Source organism: Danio rerio, chromosome 9 (assembly GCF_049306965.1).
Source record: "Danio rerio strain Tuebingen ecotype United States chromosome 9, GRCz12tu, whole genome shotgun sequence".
Taxonomy (NCBI): domain Eukaryota; kingdom Metazoa; phylum Chordata; class Actinopteri; order Cypriniformes; family Danionidae; genus Danio; species Danio rerio.
The window spans coordinates 27,061,403-27,075,000 of NC_133184.1; the positions used below are offsets into that span (position 1 = coordinate 27,061,403).

The following is a 13,598-nucleotide window of genomic DNA, read 5'->3' on the forward strand; positions in this document are numbered from 1 at the left end:
ACAAATAGGTTTTATATCTCTAATTTCGGTTGACAAGTACCAAGAAGGTCCACACTCAATAACGTTTTGGCTGTGTGCCTAATCACAGATCTCTGCAATATGAATAGCCCACCATGAATATAAATATTTAAAATTTTTTGCTGCAACCACATATGTGTTATACATATTTTTAATGTATGTTTTTATCTATAACAAAGTAGTATGCATTTAGTGGTATAATAATAGATATTCAAAAAAACAAAACCACTGGAATCAAAACAGTATCACCTGATACTCAGAATTTGCATATCAGAAAATTGGTACATACCAAGTTACAATAACACATTTTACGTGGAAAAATACATTTATATGCGAAATTGCACACAGATACATCATATATTCTGTCAGTTAACTAACTTAAACTTTTCATATGAATTTAATAAGCACAGATCTGCACACATCACTAACCAATAAAGTATAGACCAGCAATGTAAGTGTAATTCATATTTAACACACTTTCTGCAGAAAACCCCTTTAATCTGCTTTGATTTCCTTCCACCCTGTTCAATCAGCCACTGTTACAGGACTGGCTGAGCAAGATCACAGATCTATGAAGTCTCACATGAACGCTCACATAAAAAAAAAAAACTGCTGGATCAGGCTTTGTTACTGCACCTAGCTGTCAGTAAGCAACCTGACATTGTATCACACAGCAAGTTGTTGGAGAATGTGTGAAATTCATGTGTAAATATGTAACAAAACATTTATGAAAACAGTCTTGTTCAGAGGTTGAAAACACGTCCAGGGATGACAGCTTTAATCTGCTATCCTTTGAAAAATCATTCACATAGAGAATATTTAGGCCAAGCAGAACTAAAAGCCCTAAACACGTCAACCGTTTCTGTGAGAAACTGTTGGTTTGATTTATGTATTTTCTCGATCACTATTTAAGCACAAAATCATCGTTCACAAAGAAACAGGAAAACTATAGCGCAGGTCAAAGCAGAGTGTTAGAGGACAAAAGTAGCACATTTGATTTCAAATAGACCTTCCGTCAGCAGTGGTCAACCGGGGTTGTAAATTATTCACAGAGGCATCTGCATCTTGGGCAACAGTGGCTGCAACCTGCCTATGTCATGGAAGTCCAGTTGGTGAGGATCAAAATACACTGCGAAGCAACACAAGGTCAAGCTATCAATCACACATTAGCCCTTCAGGCAAAATAAATATGCAGATAAATATAAAAAAAATAGGATGTGTTCTGCATCAACATCCCACAGATCAATACAGAATCATTTTAATAGAAGGACTTTCCATTTTCAAACCTCTCTATCAGTGTATGAAAAGTCAATTGTTCTTTTCTAGCCTGTCTAACCTTCTGCTTGAATATTACTGCTGTGACTTGACTAAATAGGGTGAATGAGTATAGTTTTATAACAATGCGACAAACTGCACAGCACATAGGTTCATACAGACATTTGATATCAGGCCGAAAACATCCATCCAATTGGCATTAAAGAAACATGGTGCAGCCGAGAACACTGATTACATCTGGGTAAAGATACTTTACTGAGATAAACAACTAAGGAAGACTAAGGTCAAGTACAGTAAGGCACCTACTTTTTTTTTGCATGTTCTCTTTCTAATGCAACAAGAATTCAAGCTTGTAAAGTGTGCCCCAGTAAACCAGGCATTTGATCAGCTAGGAACAACACAAACCTATTTAGCTACAAAATAAATATATTTTGATAAATAATATTAACAGTAATTATAACAACATTGTAAATTTCAGTTTTGTTTTTGCATAGCAATACAATTTCAGTAGTACTAAACATCACTGTAAAAAATACAGGGTTACACAGTTCATTCAAAAATCAATTAAGTTAACTTAATAAGGTCTTGTGAAATTAGTTTCAGTCTGTTCGTTCTAAGAATATAGCTAGTGTGCTCCAAAAAAGTGACAAAATTCATTTTTAAAAGATATTAAACAAATATAAACATGTAAAGCTTGCAGTTTGTCATTTCCGCCTAAATCGATCAACAATTATTTTTACATCATACGACATTTTCTCAAACGTTGATCAAATCAAATCATCAAATCAAACGATCAAACAATCTCTAGCATCTGACATGTTCAGCCCCTTTTAAAAACTTTTCATTTGATGCGCTTGAGATCAACCACTCTCACTGGCGTAGATGAGATAAAAAGAAATGCGATTGGCTGTTTTTTTTTTTTTTTAAACGGGGAGAAGCTACTCTATGTCCCACCCTCTCTATATTGTTCAGTTAAAATTCGTCAAACACTGAATAATAAAGGTACATTTTAAAGCACTTCACAGAACCTTTAACTAATTTAAGTAGATTGAACATAAAAAGGGCGACACAAGAGGCATAGTAGGTAGTGCTGTCGCCTCACAGCAAGGTCACTGGTTCAGCCTTGGCTGGGTCAGTTGGCGTTTCTGTGTGGAGTTTGCATGTTCTCCCTGTGTTCGCATGGGTTTCCTCTGGGTGCTCCGGTTTCCCCACACAGTCTAAAGATATGAGGTACAGGTGAATTGGGTAGACTAAATTGTCCGTAGTGTATGAGTGTGTATGGATGTTTCCCAGAAATGAGTTGCAGCAGAAAGAGCATCCGCTGCGTAAAACATATGCTGGATAAGTTGGTGGTTCATTCCGCTGTGGCGACCCCAGATTAATAACGGGACTAAGCCGAAAAGAAAATGAATGAATAAATGAATGAACGTAAAAAATTAAGTTGTCCCAAAACAAAAAAATCTCAGGAATTGTGTTGTTTCAGCTCATTTTAAATAAATAGTTTGAACAAGCAACAAAATATTAGCTTGGTTTCTTGGCACAGAGGAAAATCCGCTTTTCCTTTAATTATAAACAGCTAAACAAATAGAATTATACATTTAGAATAATGCTGACACTACATAGATATTTACATGGTATAACTGAATTCACATCAGAGCATGAGAATTCACTCCGGCCTCCTTGCCAACAACGCTGCACGTTCAGATAGCCGTCGAGATCGACATTCACACATGCTGCCCTGCCGTTGACGCTCTGATGTGTGGTATGGCACCCAAACTCACATCAAAACGTGTTTACTGTGCATCAAGCTGATATGAGCGGCTGGAATCAGCGGATCATAATCTGCTCATGTGTAAAAGAACACAACGCTTCCTTCTGAAAGTATATAATTAGTCTTTATTATTGACCAGTCTCACAATCTGGCAAGTAATTGTTTAATTTACTAACCAACACTTTTCCATCTCACACTTGTGCAATGCTGTCAGAAGCACAGAGTGCATTAAATAGATTTATATGAAAATGCACTATTTGTTAAGTAGCTTTAAAAAAAGCCATTTGCTAATCCATGCGTGTCAGAAGAACAGTTAGCATAATCATTTAAGATGATAATAATAATAACAGAGTTACAATCTTATCCCAGGCTTCAATTCCGTGCAATGTTCCACTGAATTTCTTGATCATTAACAATAAAGGCACTGAAGCATACACAACGCCTAGATCTAATCAGTTACAGTTTGCAAATAAATAGTGAACTGACCCCTAGTTAACTATTAAACCCAGAACAAATAGACTTAGTGCTTCAAATGGGCTATGAGGTGAAATGATTCTGTGTTTAATCAAAATCGCCTTATAAAAAGATTAAATTAGCACAGTATACTAGACAGGTCAAAAATAAATGAGATAAAAATTGAGCGTTAAGCAATAGTTTGTGACCATCAACTTGCCCTGAACTAGTTTACATAAGTACAAAAGTAAAAAATAGTTTTCATCATGTAGTCTCAAGACTAAAACCAGCTACTGTAGAATTCAAATGCACATTTATCGATCTGCCCATCAGCAACCCTGTTGTGACTGCACAAAAGAGGATTTCTACAGCAAATGTATATTATCCACAGCACAGTAGGATCTTTGTTTTGGCAATTTGTTTCAGAAGTCGTGCTGCTGCACAATGACCCCAGCTAAGCTGCCCGGGTGTTATACAAGGGAAATAAATGTAGGCTCTCCTACCCACAACAGCTGTGCCAATAGATTTCAACGAATAAGACACTGGAAGAGGAAGCACCATTACTTCCATTCTACACACCGGTCATGATGTAGTCAAAAGCATGAACACAATCAAAAGGACACAACCCACTCTGCGTAAATGCGTCATTTTAATGCAAACCAAGACGCAAATCCAAGAGGCACGCAAAGTGAATTTTGCAAGCTACTCAACGCCATCAAAGCTCTCGTGAAAAACAGCTGACCACCACATGTACTTTTAATAGTCGGTAAATATTTGCAAGAAAAAAAAGAAAACCGAGGAACTAAATTTGAAAGTGATGTGTGAAAGTTGCCTTCATACAGAAGATCATGAGGCAAAGCGAGCTCAAAGCACAACATATTATCGTTATTATTAACAACTAGAAACAATAATAGGAGTAGTATTAGTGATAATAAAGTGACTTTTCAGTTGCTTCATGAAAACATATTGCACCACAATGCATCTAACACAATTTTTTATTCCAATGCATTACTATACTATTGAACAAAAACTATGGGCTCTATGCAAAGCTATAGTTTTAAAACTTCTGGTGAAAGATTAATGTGACTATTTTGAATTCCACAAGGTTGTTTTTACAGCATTGATGTTGTGATGTAATTACAATACATTCAGTTAAATAGACTTAAGCATTCATTTAGCGTTCAAGCGTAAAACGAGATGAAAGGCCATTGTAACCACTAGCATCACAATGCATTGTAAATGTATGTCTGTAAGCAATGTATATTTAATATAGCCTAATGTTAATAATAATAATAACAATAATTTAATAATAATTGTTATTATAATACAGTGTTTCTTATGCATCCTATCACCATCATTATAAGTTGTACTAAAGATATTAGCTGGGTATATTGGGTGTTTACTAGCTTCTGCTGCTGCCATCTACAAAAAGTAGCTTGTCCCATGGCAAAACTCGAGTGAGAATTTGTGATGCACCAGTATCAGATACAAGCGGAAGGTTTTGAACTGTAATTCTATGATTTCAAGGGAAATCAAAGAGAACATGATTCAATCTGATCGCTCGTAAAAGGATTAGACTGGAAACTAAAAAATAAAAATAATAAAAAATAAATCTTTGATGTTATCGTCAAACGAACATAAAATCTATTCGACAGCAAGAACAGATAACAGCACTGCAGCTTCTAAATGAACTCAAGTACAATATATCTACACACAAAATGCCCATTAACATTATGTTTCTGTCTTTTTGCTACACTGAAAAGTTGCCATTGAATACATTTAAACTCCTCTTTAAGCTTACAGTTTCTATGTGCGCTTTGGTTAGATGCTGCCACTTGTGATTTATTTTAGGAGCCATGACGTTTAAGGCATAATTTACATTCGACTGGGCAAGTGCTCAGACTTAATTCTCTCAGCAGTCATAAACTCATGCCTGGGCAAAACTTCTGCAAATGCTTACATCACATGTAACAAATAAAGTCAAACTGTTCAATTATATCTGGTTTCCGAACAGATGCAAGCATAAAGACGAAGTAAACTGAAGTGACTCTAATAGGCGTTCAGTTCTGGAACACAACAAAACATACAGCACAAATCGGTTACTAGCGGCTCTAAACATCCATAAACACAGGTGGAATCATAATCAGGTGAAAGGTTCCTCATATCACTACAAGCAGAGGTCTATAATGGTTTATACGTGCACATCCCATCAGTTTACACTGATTCCTCAGAGAGAGCATATGCAATGTGACCCAAAAGATATGGTTTCTTATGTTACCCAGAAGCTCCTGAATACTTCTGCCTTTAGACTGATATAAATACCGAAGCGATGTGCTCAAATATAACATTTTATTGATTAATTGTCTGTGTAGCCAAAAGAGTGCAGAGCTGTGTGGGCAAGTGCGATGCAGGATGAGGGATGTAGTGGGAACACAGAGTACAGGCACAAACTGTGCCTATTGTACATTTTGCAATAAAAGTAAAATCCTAACTTTGATCACAGAGTGTGTTGAGGAACATCCACTGTTTTGACTTGCTGTTGCTTAAATATTCTACTGAATAAAAATAATCATTAAGGTGTAGATCAAATATGCAAGGTAATCTGTCCTATCTTATCTAATGTTCTCACATGCAAATAAGACCTTTGGCCTAGCCATCGGCCTCATCAAATGATTTTTCCCCTTCCTAAACCACTCATATACATAAATGTAACCTTCCTTTTCATGAATAATTAAAAAACAAAAAAAAAAAAAGATCTGCCAGTAGAGGGGGTTTACATGCAACATATAAAACATGCATGCATGCATGAACAGCAACAGCAGCCAGCACAATGACACTGGTCAATATTAACAGAACGTTCAGATCACATCACCAGAGTGTTTTCTCAACTCCACTGAGCAGGTCTTCATGTTGGATACTTGTCAAACCAGCTATTGAGAGAAATAAGCTGCTCAATCCTGGCAGAAATCGCTGCTTCTGTGTTGTGCATGCTCAGATCATATTCATATGGTGTTGTGTAGCTATTTTACGAGAAACCAATGAATTCGATCTCAATGCGGAGTAACACGAGAAAGAGCCTCCGGTGGCACATGCATACACACAAAAAGAGATATGTCATGACACAAATGCACACTGTGCGTGCGCGTATTGCATTTAAAGGGGTCAAACAGATTACTACCCACCTGAGGAGCAGGAGATGAGGAACACTCCGAATGCCAGCTTTGTTGCAGGTCCCATTTTTTCACTCTTCTGTCTTGTCCTACAAAATCCAAGAGTCTTTGCATTCAAGTTTCCCCTCAAACTACTGATAAGCAGTCAGTGAAACACATCCATGTCACCGAGTCAGTGACAGATATACGGCAGTGCACAAATCCAGTGCCAGTTTATAGTCCTCGGATTCAGCGAGTGAAAAGCGGCATCAAAGTGTCCACTTGAGATTCAAAAATTTCGAGCTTTCAGAAACAAAGTCAACAATGACTGTCCATGCAATTTGCATTAAAAGCCATGCCAATAACGAGGAAATTCCAACGCGTACGAATAATACTGTATCTACACAATGTTGCACTGTCGCGCGCTCAGAATAAACGAGTCCGTTCAATAAAGCCGTTCAGTAAATGGGCCAGCTCCCATTGCCAGTAATCAGACCAACTGGAAAAGCTTTGCATAGAACCCGCCATCAACATATATAAAGATACTGCTGATTATTAATGCAAATGAACTAACGTAATATCTCAAGAAGAGCAATGCCTCCAGTTCACTCCCACCCGACAACTCACAGGCAGTACACTAAATCCATGCACGTCTACGGGAATAAAAATGAAATTAACATCGCCAGACGATGTTTTCACATCACGCTTAATTCGCGTAATGTTTAAATACAATGTATGTAGTACAACAGATCATGGATAAAGTGAAATAAATGGGGTCACGCGCACGATTTAGCGCACGCGCGAGCTCAAGTTGACAGTGAAGGACTTAACGTTAAATATGGCCAACGCGCTATATCTACATTCGCTTCGGGTGTAAATGATTCAAACCTGCAATTAGCGACCTCGCAAAGCTTCTCCACAACTGCAAAGGTAGGTAGTTAAACCAAACAGTCGTTCGGACTAAGACAAGTCGACGGCTGGATAAAGCTTAGCACGTACAGCCTCCGAAATAACTTCATCAGCCCCGTCGGGAATATGACGCAAAAAATGAGACGGATATGACAGATGTGGTCACTAAAGGTAATCCTTCAAAATGTACTGTCCCGGTGTTCGCAGACGGCGGACTTTTTAGAGCGGTCGGAACTCAATTTATCGCTATTTCCCTCTCCGTTGCTGTCAGTAACCGTTGGCTTACAGTATTCAAGATGGACGCCCGGGCGGATTGTTTTTGTTTTTTTCTGTCCTCCACTGCCTTTACCCGCCCATTATTTTACGTAAGCGCGGCACCATACTGACTGACGAGCGCTTTGTCCAATCAGAAACATATATGTTAATAACCGAAACCAATTGCAGCGCTTGGTTCACAGAAACCCATCCCTACTCATCATGAGGGGTTTGTATGTGGCAGTAGAGTGACGTGCATTCCAAATGTAGGCTGTGAAATATTCACTGTATGTTGATAGTAGTGTTGGGTACTATCATATCCCTGATGTAACACTCTCTCGTTTATGAAGATACACAATATGTTATATTATGTGCAGTTGAATAGTCTATTTCAATTTAATGCTGGTATATATTGGGGCTAGAACATGGGAAACCTGTCATCATATATGTCCCCCTCACTTTTAGAGACAGATCATTTAGAAACGGGTGATTAATAGTTACATGAACGTAAAGTTTTGGATCTCATACAGCTGTCCCCCCACTTTTAAAATGTCCGCTACATCCCTGGACATTTTTGTAAACAAATGAACACCATAAACTGTACGAACATTCATCCAGGTGAGCCTATAACCTATAATGAATTAGATTTGAACAGGAAGGTTTACAGCATGATTGTATTATCTGTAAATGTCAGGTTGGTTGACAAAAATGTTTTGAAATATACTATTCTCTAATGTATACAGTTGATCAAAAAAATATTATTTGGTCAAAATTATCGTTTAATGTTTTGCGTCCTAAAAAATTCGTTTTAAGTATAAATAATTGTTATACTGCTTAGTTTTTCTTTCTGCAAAGCCTATAACCTTGCTAAATGCATTTCTCCAAATTCTCTAACAGATCTCAAAATCTGTTCCAATACAGTCACAGTGTGTTTAAGTGCAGCTGAAAAATTATAACCCTACCCTTTATACCCATAGCAAAATCTTAGTCTGGCAGACAATGATTCATCTTTCTGAATAAATTATAACAATTATTCAAATACAAATATATATATATATATATATATATATATATATATATATATATATATATATATATATATATATATATATATATATATATATATATATATATTGCTGGTGTCTGAGTGACAGTGATTTACAAACGTTGTAAATTTTAAAAAGTTTATCTTAGTTTGTTTAAGTGTTTGGTGCAAACCCTTTACTCTCATTTAAATTAAATTAAAAATAAAAGTAGAGGTTTGTACCTGGAAACTGTTGATATTTGACTTCTTTAAAAGTGGCTATAGGCAGTTCTATTGCATGTTTGTTAAAATGCGCATATTCTCATACACATACTCACAAAGTTTATTTTGTTGTCAAGATTAGGAGAGTGACCATCATGAAGCTTTTTTTGTGTAATTCCATATTTTCTATTCTCACATTTAATTATAGTATAACAAATTGATCAAAGCTAAAGATTTTAATAATCTGATTTTTTTTTTTAATAAAAAGCATCATAAATACATCACAAGGTCCCCACAGAGGACTGCTCTTAGTGATTTGTGGGCTGCTCACATTGTAACATAATAGCAACTCCCCAACCTGGCCCAATGCAGCCTATGTAATCTGATCCACAAATATTCACACATAATCCTGATGCCCTATTTAACCATAAGCATTTTTTTCATTGCTGCAGGGATCTGAACCTTTGTTCAAGTCCTTTAGTTGCTTCATTCAGTGACTGCAGTGAACAACTTGAGAGAGTTTTGGTATACATGTGTGAAAAGAGCACGCTGGAGCATATTTCACAATGAAATGTCATTTTTTTCCAACAACCAGAGGTGACTTTAGAAATATCCAAACTAAGCTACTGTGAAGGTCAAAGACATGTGATCAATGGCAGTGCCCACCGCACTTTGTCTCCCTCTCCTGATATTTCAAACCTGAGAGAATGCTGAAGAACGCTCTTTTCTAGCATTCTACCAACCTCCAAATGCACATCCTCCTTCTCTTTTTTTATATGAACCAATGCAGATAGATGGATGTATAGACAGACGTAATAATTGTTTGAAAATAAATGTTTTTATTTTGGTCACGATTCATCTTTTACTTGGATTTTTGAAGTAATGTTAAAGTTGTCATCATAACAAAAGAAATACAAGTGAAGGTTATTCCAAAAAGCAGAAAGTTATGTGGCATGTACCGGATATGTTTAAGGATATGTAAGCAAATAATCTCAGTATTCGGTTCCAAAAACTATAGTAGCTTTTATGGTATATAAGTTGCCACAGCAGCTTATGCTCTTATCACAACCTTTTCTGGAGCAGCCTTTTGTTTGTTAACTCTGTACAGTATGGTTACATTTGTTAACATCAGTTAATTAAACTTACTTCAATTTAATGACACATACAAAAGCATTTATTTATCTTAGGTAATGTTAAATTCTAGGTTAATCATATAATTGTTTTATTAAATGATTCAAAGTTATTTATTTGAACTATAATATGGCTATTTTTCAGTGTTGATTTTAGCGCATGTACTAATGTTTACTAATGAGACTTTATTGTAAAGTGATATCTATTGTAATTTTTTGTTCTTTTGCAATTTAATTTGTTTCAAACATTTGTTTACTCCTAACATGTATTCACAATAAAGCAATGTGCATATAGTTTTTTTGGTTATTACAATTCTCCTAAAATAATCTATTTTTTTCAACATGGGTCAAAATCCTGATAATATTGATTATCGCAAGAAGAAAGATCTGATAACGGCAAAAGCCTATTCAAAAAAAAAAAACTGAAAAATTTGAGATCAATATTATAAAAAAGTAGAACTACCAATAGGGGTGGGTGATGAGCTTTAAAAATGTAACTTAGCGTTAAACAGAAGAAGAAACAATAGGTGTGACACCCTGCTTTTGGCATCTGTTTTTATGGTAACTCCTGGGCTGTTTCTCAATATGCATTCTTCAGCGTTCTTGTGTCCTCGTGTAACGCCATCATCAACTGCCAAAGTTCAGTTCCAAAACTCAAGCCCGCAAGAACGGAGGACATGTGAAAATTCCCGGATGTATTCTTGATATCGAGGACACATCAATGCAGACCTAAGTAGAAAACTTGCTCTAAAAGTCCCAGAAGTCATTGCAGCTGGAAAAAAAGGAGGTGGGAAGCGCAACATTTACTATACTATTATTATTAAAGAATTGAGAAACAGCCCTTGTTTTGGTGTTCTGTTGAAAATAACTTTTGTTCACGGTTAACATATTCTTAGTTGTCGGCATCAATAGCCTAGTGGTTAGCACACCCCTACGGGGGCCGAAAGAGCTTAACATGCTGCAATTTAAGAAAACTCGTGCAATTACAAAAACACAGAAATGTTTCAAGGGGACCCAAAGATGTGAAGGATGCCGCTGTGCCGTGACTATTGCTCATAGCAGTTGTAAGTGATCTTTGAAAGGTAAGTTTATTTTTGTTTATTTTAATATCCCGATTCCTGTGTCTTTAGTATTTACTGTATTAGCCTAAATAACTGTAACCTAAATGGCTTAAAACATTTCCGTTGTGTTGTGAGAAAATGCAGTACATTTTAGTAGCATGTTTGATTTGTGTGAAAATGCAGCTCGTTTTTAAAAAAATTGTGTTTGTGTTGTGGCGATTTGCAGCATGTGTGCAGTCAAACTGATGAAGATCTTTTCTCAGTTTACAGGCATTTTTTGTAATTGCTTGTGTTTTCTTAAATTGCAGCACGTTAAGCTCTCTCGGCCATCGTAAGCAGGGTGTCACACGGTTGTTGCTATATCGAATGTGGTTGTGGCCGAAAGTCAATGAGAATTATATATATTATTTTTTAATTTCCCAATTGTTGTATTTGATATTGTCTACCCCAACCCTAAACCCAATTAAAAACGGTAGTTGTACCGAGTATTTTTATCGCTATCTATTTAATTACCCACAACAACCCTAAACCCAACCGTCACAGTACTGTAAAAATATTAATTATTGTTATACAGTATCATAAAAATAGTGCTGCTATACTGATGTGCATATCGCACTTTCGGCCGACCGCGTATCTGATCTAGACTTTACCGTGTCACACCTCTTGTTTCTTCTTCTGTTCAATGCTGAGTTACATTTTAAAGCTTATCGCCCCCTATTAGTAGTTATACTTTGAAAAAAATAATATTGATCTTAAATGTGTGTGTTTTTTATGAATGGGTCTTTTCACAATTTGCGTTCAAAGTAATTGCACGAATTTCCTAAATTGCAGCACATTAAGCTTTCTCTGCCACCATACCTGTCCAAAAAAACATAATTAAAAACAATTCTAAGTTCACTAAAATTGCTTCTAGGAGTGCAAGGTTAAAATCTACAAGTTTCACATAGATTTAAAACGTCCTTTTAGCATTTATTTAACTAATTCAATTCACCTTTATTTGTATAGCGCTTTTACAATGTAGATTGTGTCAAAGCAGCTTCACAAAAAAGATCATAGTAATAGAAACAGTGTCAGTTCAATTTTCAGAGTTTAAGTTCAGTTCAGTTTAGCTCAGTTCAGTGTGGTTTAATAATCACTACTGAGAGTCCAAACAATGAAGAGCAATCCATCGATGCGTAGCTCTACATATCCTGAACCATGCAAGCTAGTGGCGACAGCGGCAAGGAAAAAAAAAAAAAACTTCACCAATTGGCGAAAGTAAAGAAAAAAAAAAAAAAACCTTGAGAGAAACCAGACTCAGTTGGGCACGATCATTTCCATTTCTCCGCTAGCCAAACGTCTTGTGCAGAGCTGCAGTCTCAGCGGCAGAGACTGGAAGCTGAACCCTAAGCGAAGACCCGTCTGTCCCTGGAGTGTCACATGAATCAGTCTCATGCTCTCCACTCCTCCATGACCACCACAGCAGCTGCTCAGGATACGGCCTGGATCCAGGATATGGAAACCTTGGGATCATCTCGTCGCTGGTCTTGGATCAAATCAGTGACGCTTTTTAGTCTGATTAAGCTCCAAAACATCATGTGTCAATAAACTTTATTTAAGATGAAATATCAAAATGCCTCTAGTACAAGACGCTGCCTAATACAGTAGTTAAGCTTATCTAAAGCATTGGTCCCACGCACTTCAGTTTCTGCTTTATGCACTTTCTGACATTCTCACGTCTTTTTCCATAAACGTTCTGTTGCTATTTTAATTGAACTGATATCAACAGGTTAAAAGGGATAGTGAAAGAATGTTTCCTCCGTCTATCTCTGCTTTTCAAATGATCTTATAAAACGCCTATTTTGTTCACTTCAAGTACAGTCTAAGAAGCATCTTGTCTATCATCTCTCGCTCTGGCATTGATAGCATTTCTCTAGATCGTCATCTGCTCACTGCTGATTGACAGCACATACTTCTCAAAGCCAGAACACTGTTGTTGAGCAATTACAAAGATTCCCTGCCATTGTCATTATACCAGGAAACTTTGCTGCCCCATAAATTGTGCAGCAAATGATTTTGAACTTGTTCTTTATCATCTAGAATGGAATGGCTCTTTTGTGGCCTTTGAGGGATTGTCAACTTGACCATGAGTGCCTGTTAAGTGTTTTTCTTCTCTCTCCAGCTCCTTGTAATTAAGAGCTAGAAAAGCGGAATATATCTCCAGCAGTCTGGCGCTCTTATTGAAGGTCATCACAATAACGCGTTTTAATGACATTCCCTCACGAGCCTTTGTATCGACCTTGTGACACACAGGAGCCACTTTGCTAAGTCAATCACCCACAGCGCACAATA

General features: G+C 36.7%; 1 protein-coding gene and 1 long non-coding RNA gene across 5 annotated transcripts in view; one reads left to right on the plus strand and one right to left on the minus strand.

The window, feature by feature from the left end:
• The window catches only part of acvr2aa (activin A receptor type 2Aa), a 63,429-nt gene extending 55,552 nt beyond the window's left edge, over positions 1-7,877 (minus strand). For 3 of the 4 annotated variants that reach the window (XM_021478662.3, XM_005167561.6, XM_021478661.3), the window contains exon 1: positions 6,700-7,877. In XM_021478662.3, coding sequence (XP_021334337.1) covers positions 6,700-6,754 — 55 coding nt within the window. In that variant the 5' untranslated portion in view covers positions 6,755-7,877. The remainder of the gene's footprint in view (positions 1-6,699) is intronic. The other variant, NM_001110278.2, reaches the window with a different exon arrangement.
• On the plus strand, positions 143-6,272 carry LOC141376131 (uncharacterized). Its single transcript, XR_012385398.1, has 2 exons — positions 143-2,822; positions 2,882-6,272. It is a non-coding gene; the product is annotated as an uncharacterized lncRNA (long non-coding RNA).
• Positions 7,878-13,598: the final 5,721 nt, after the last annotated feature.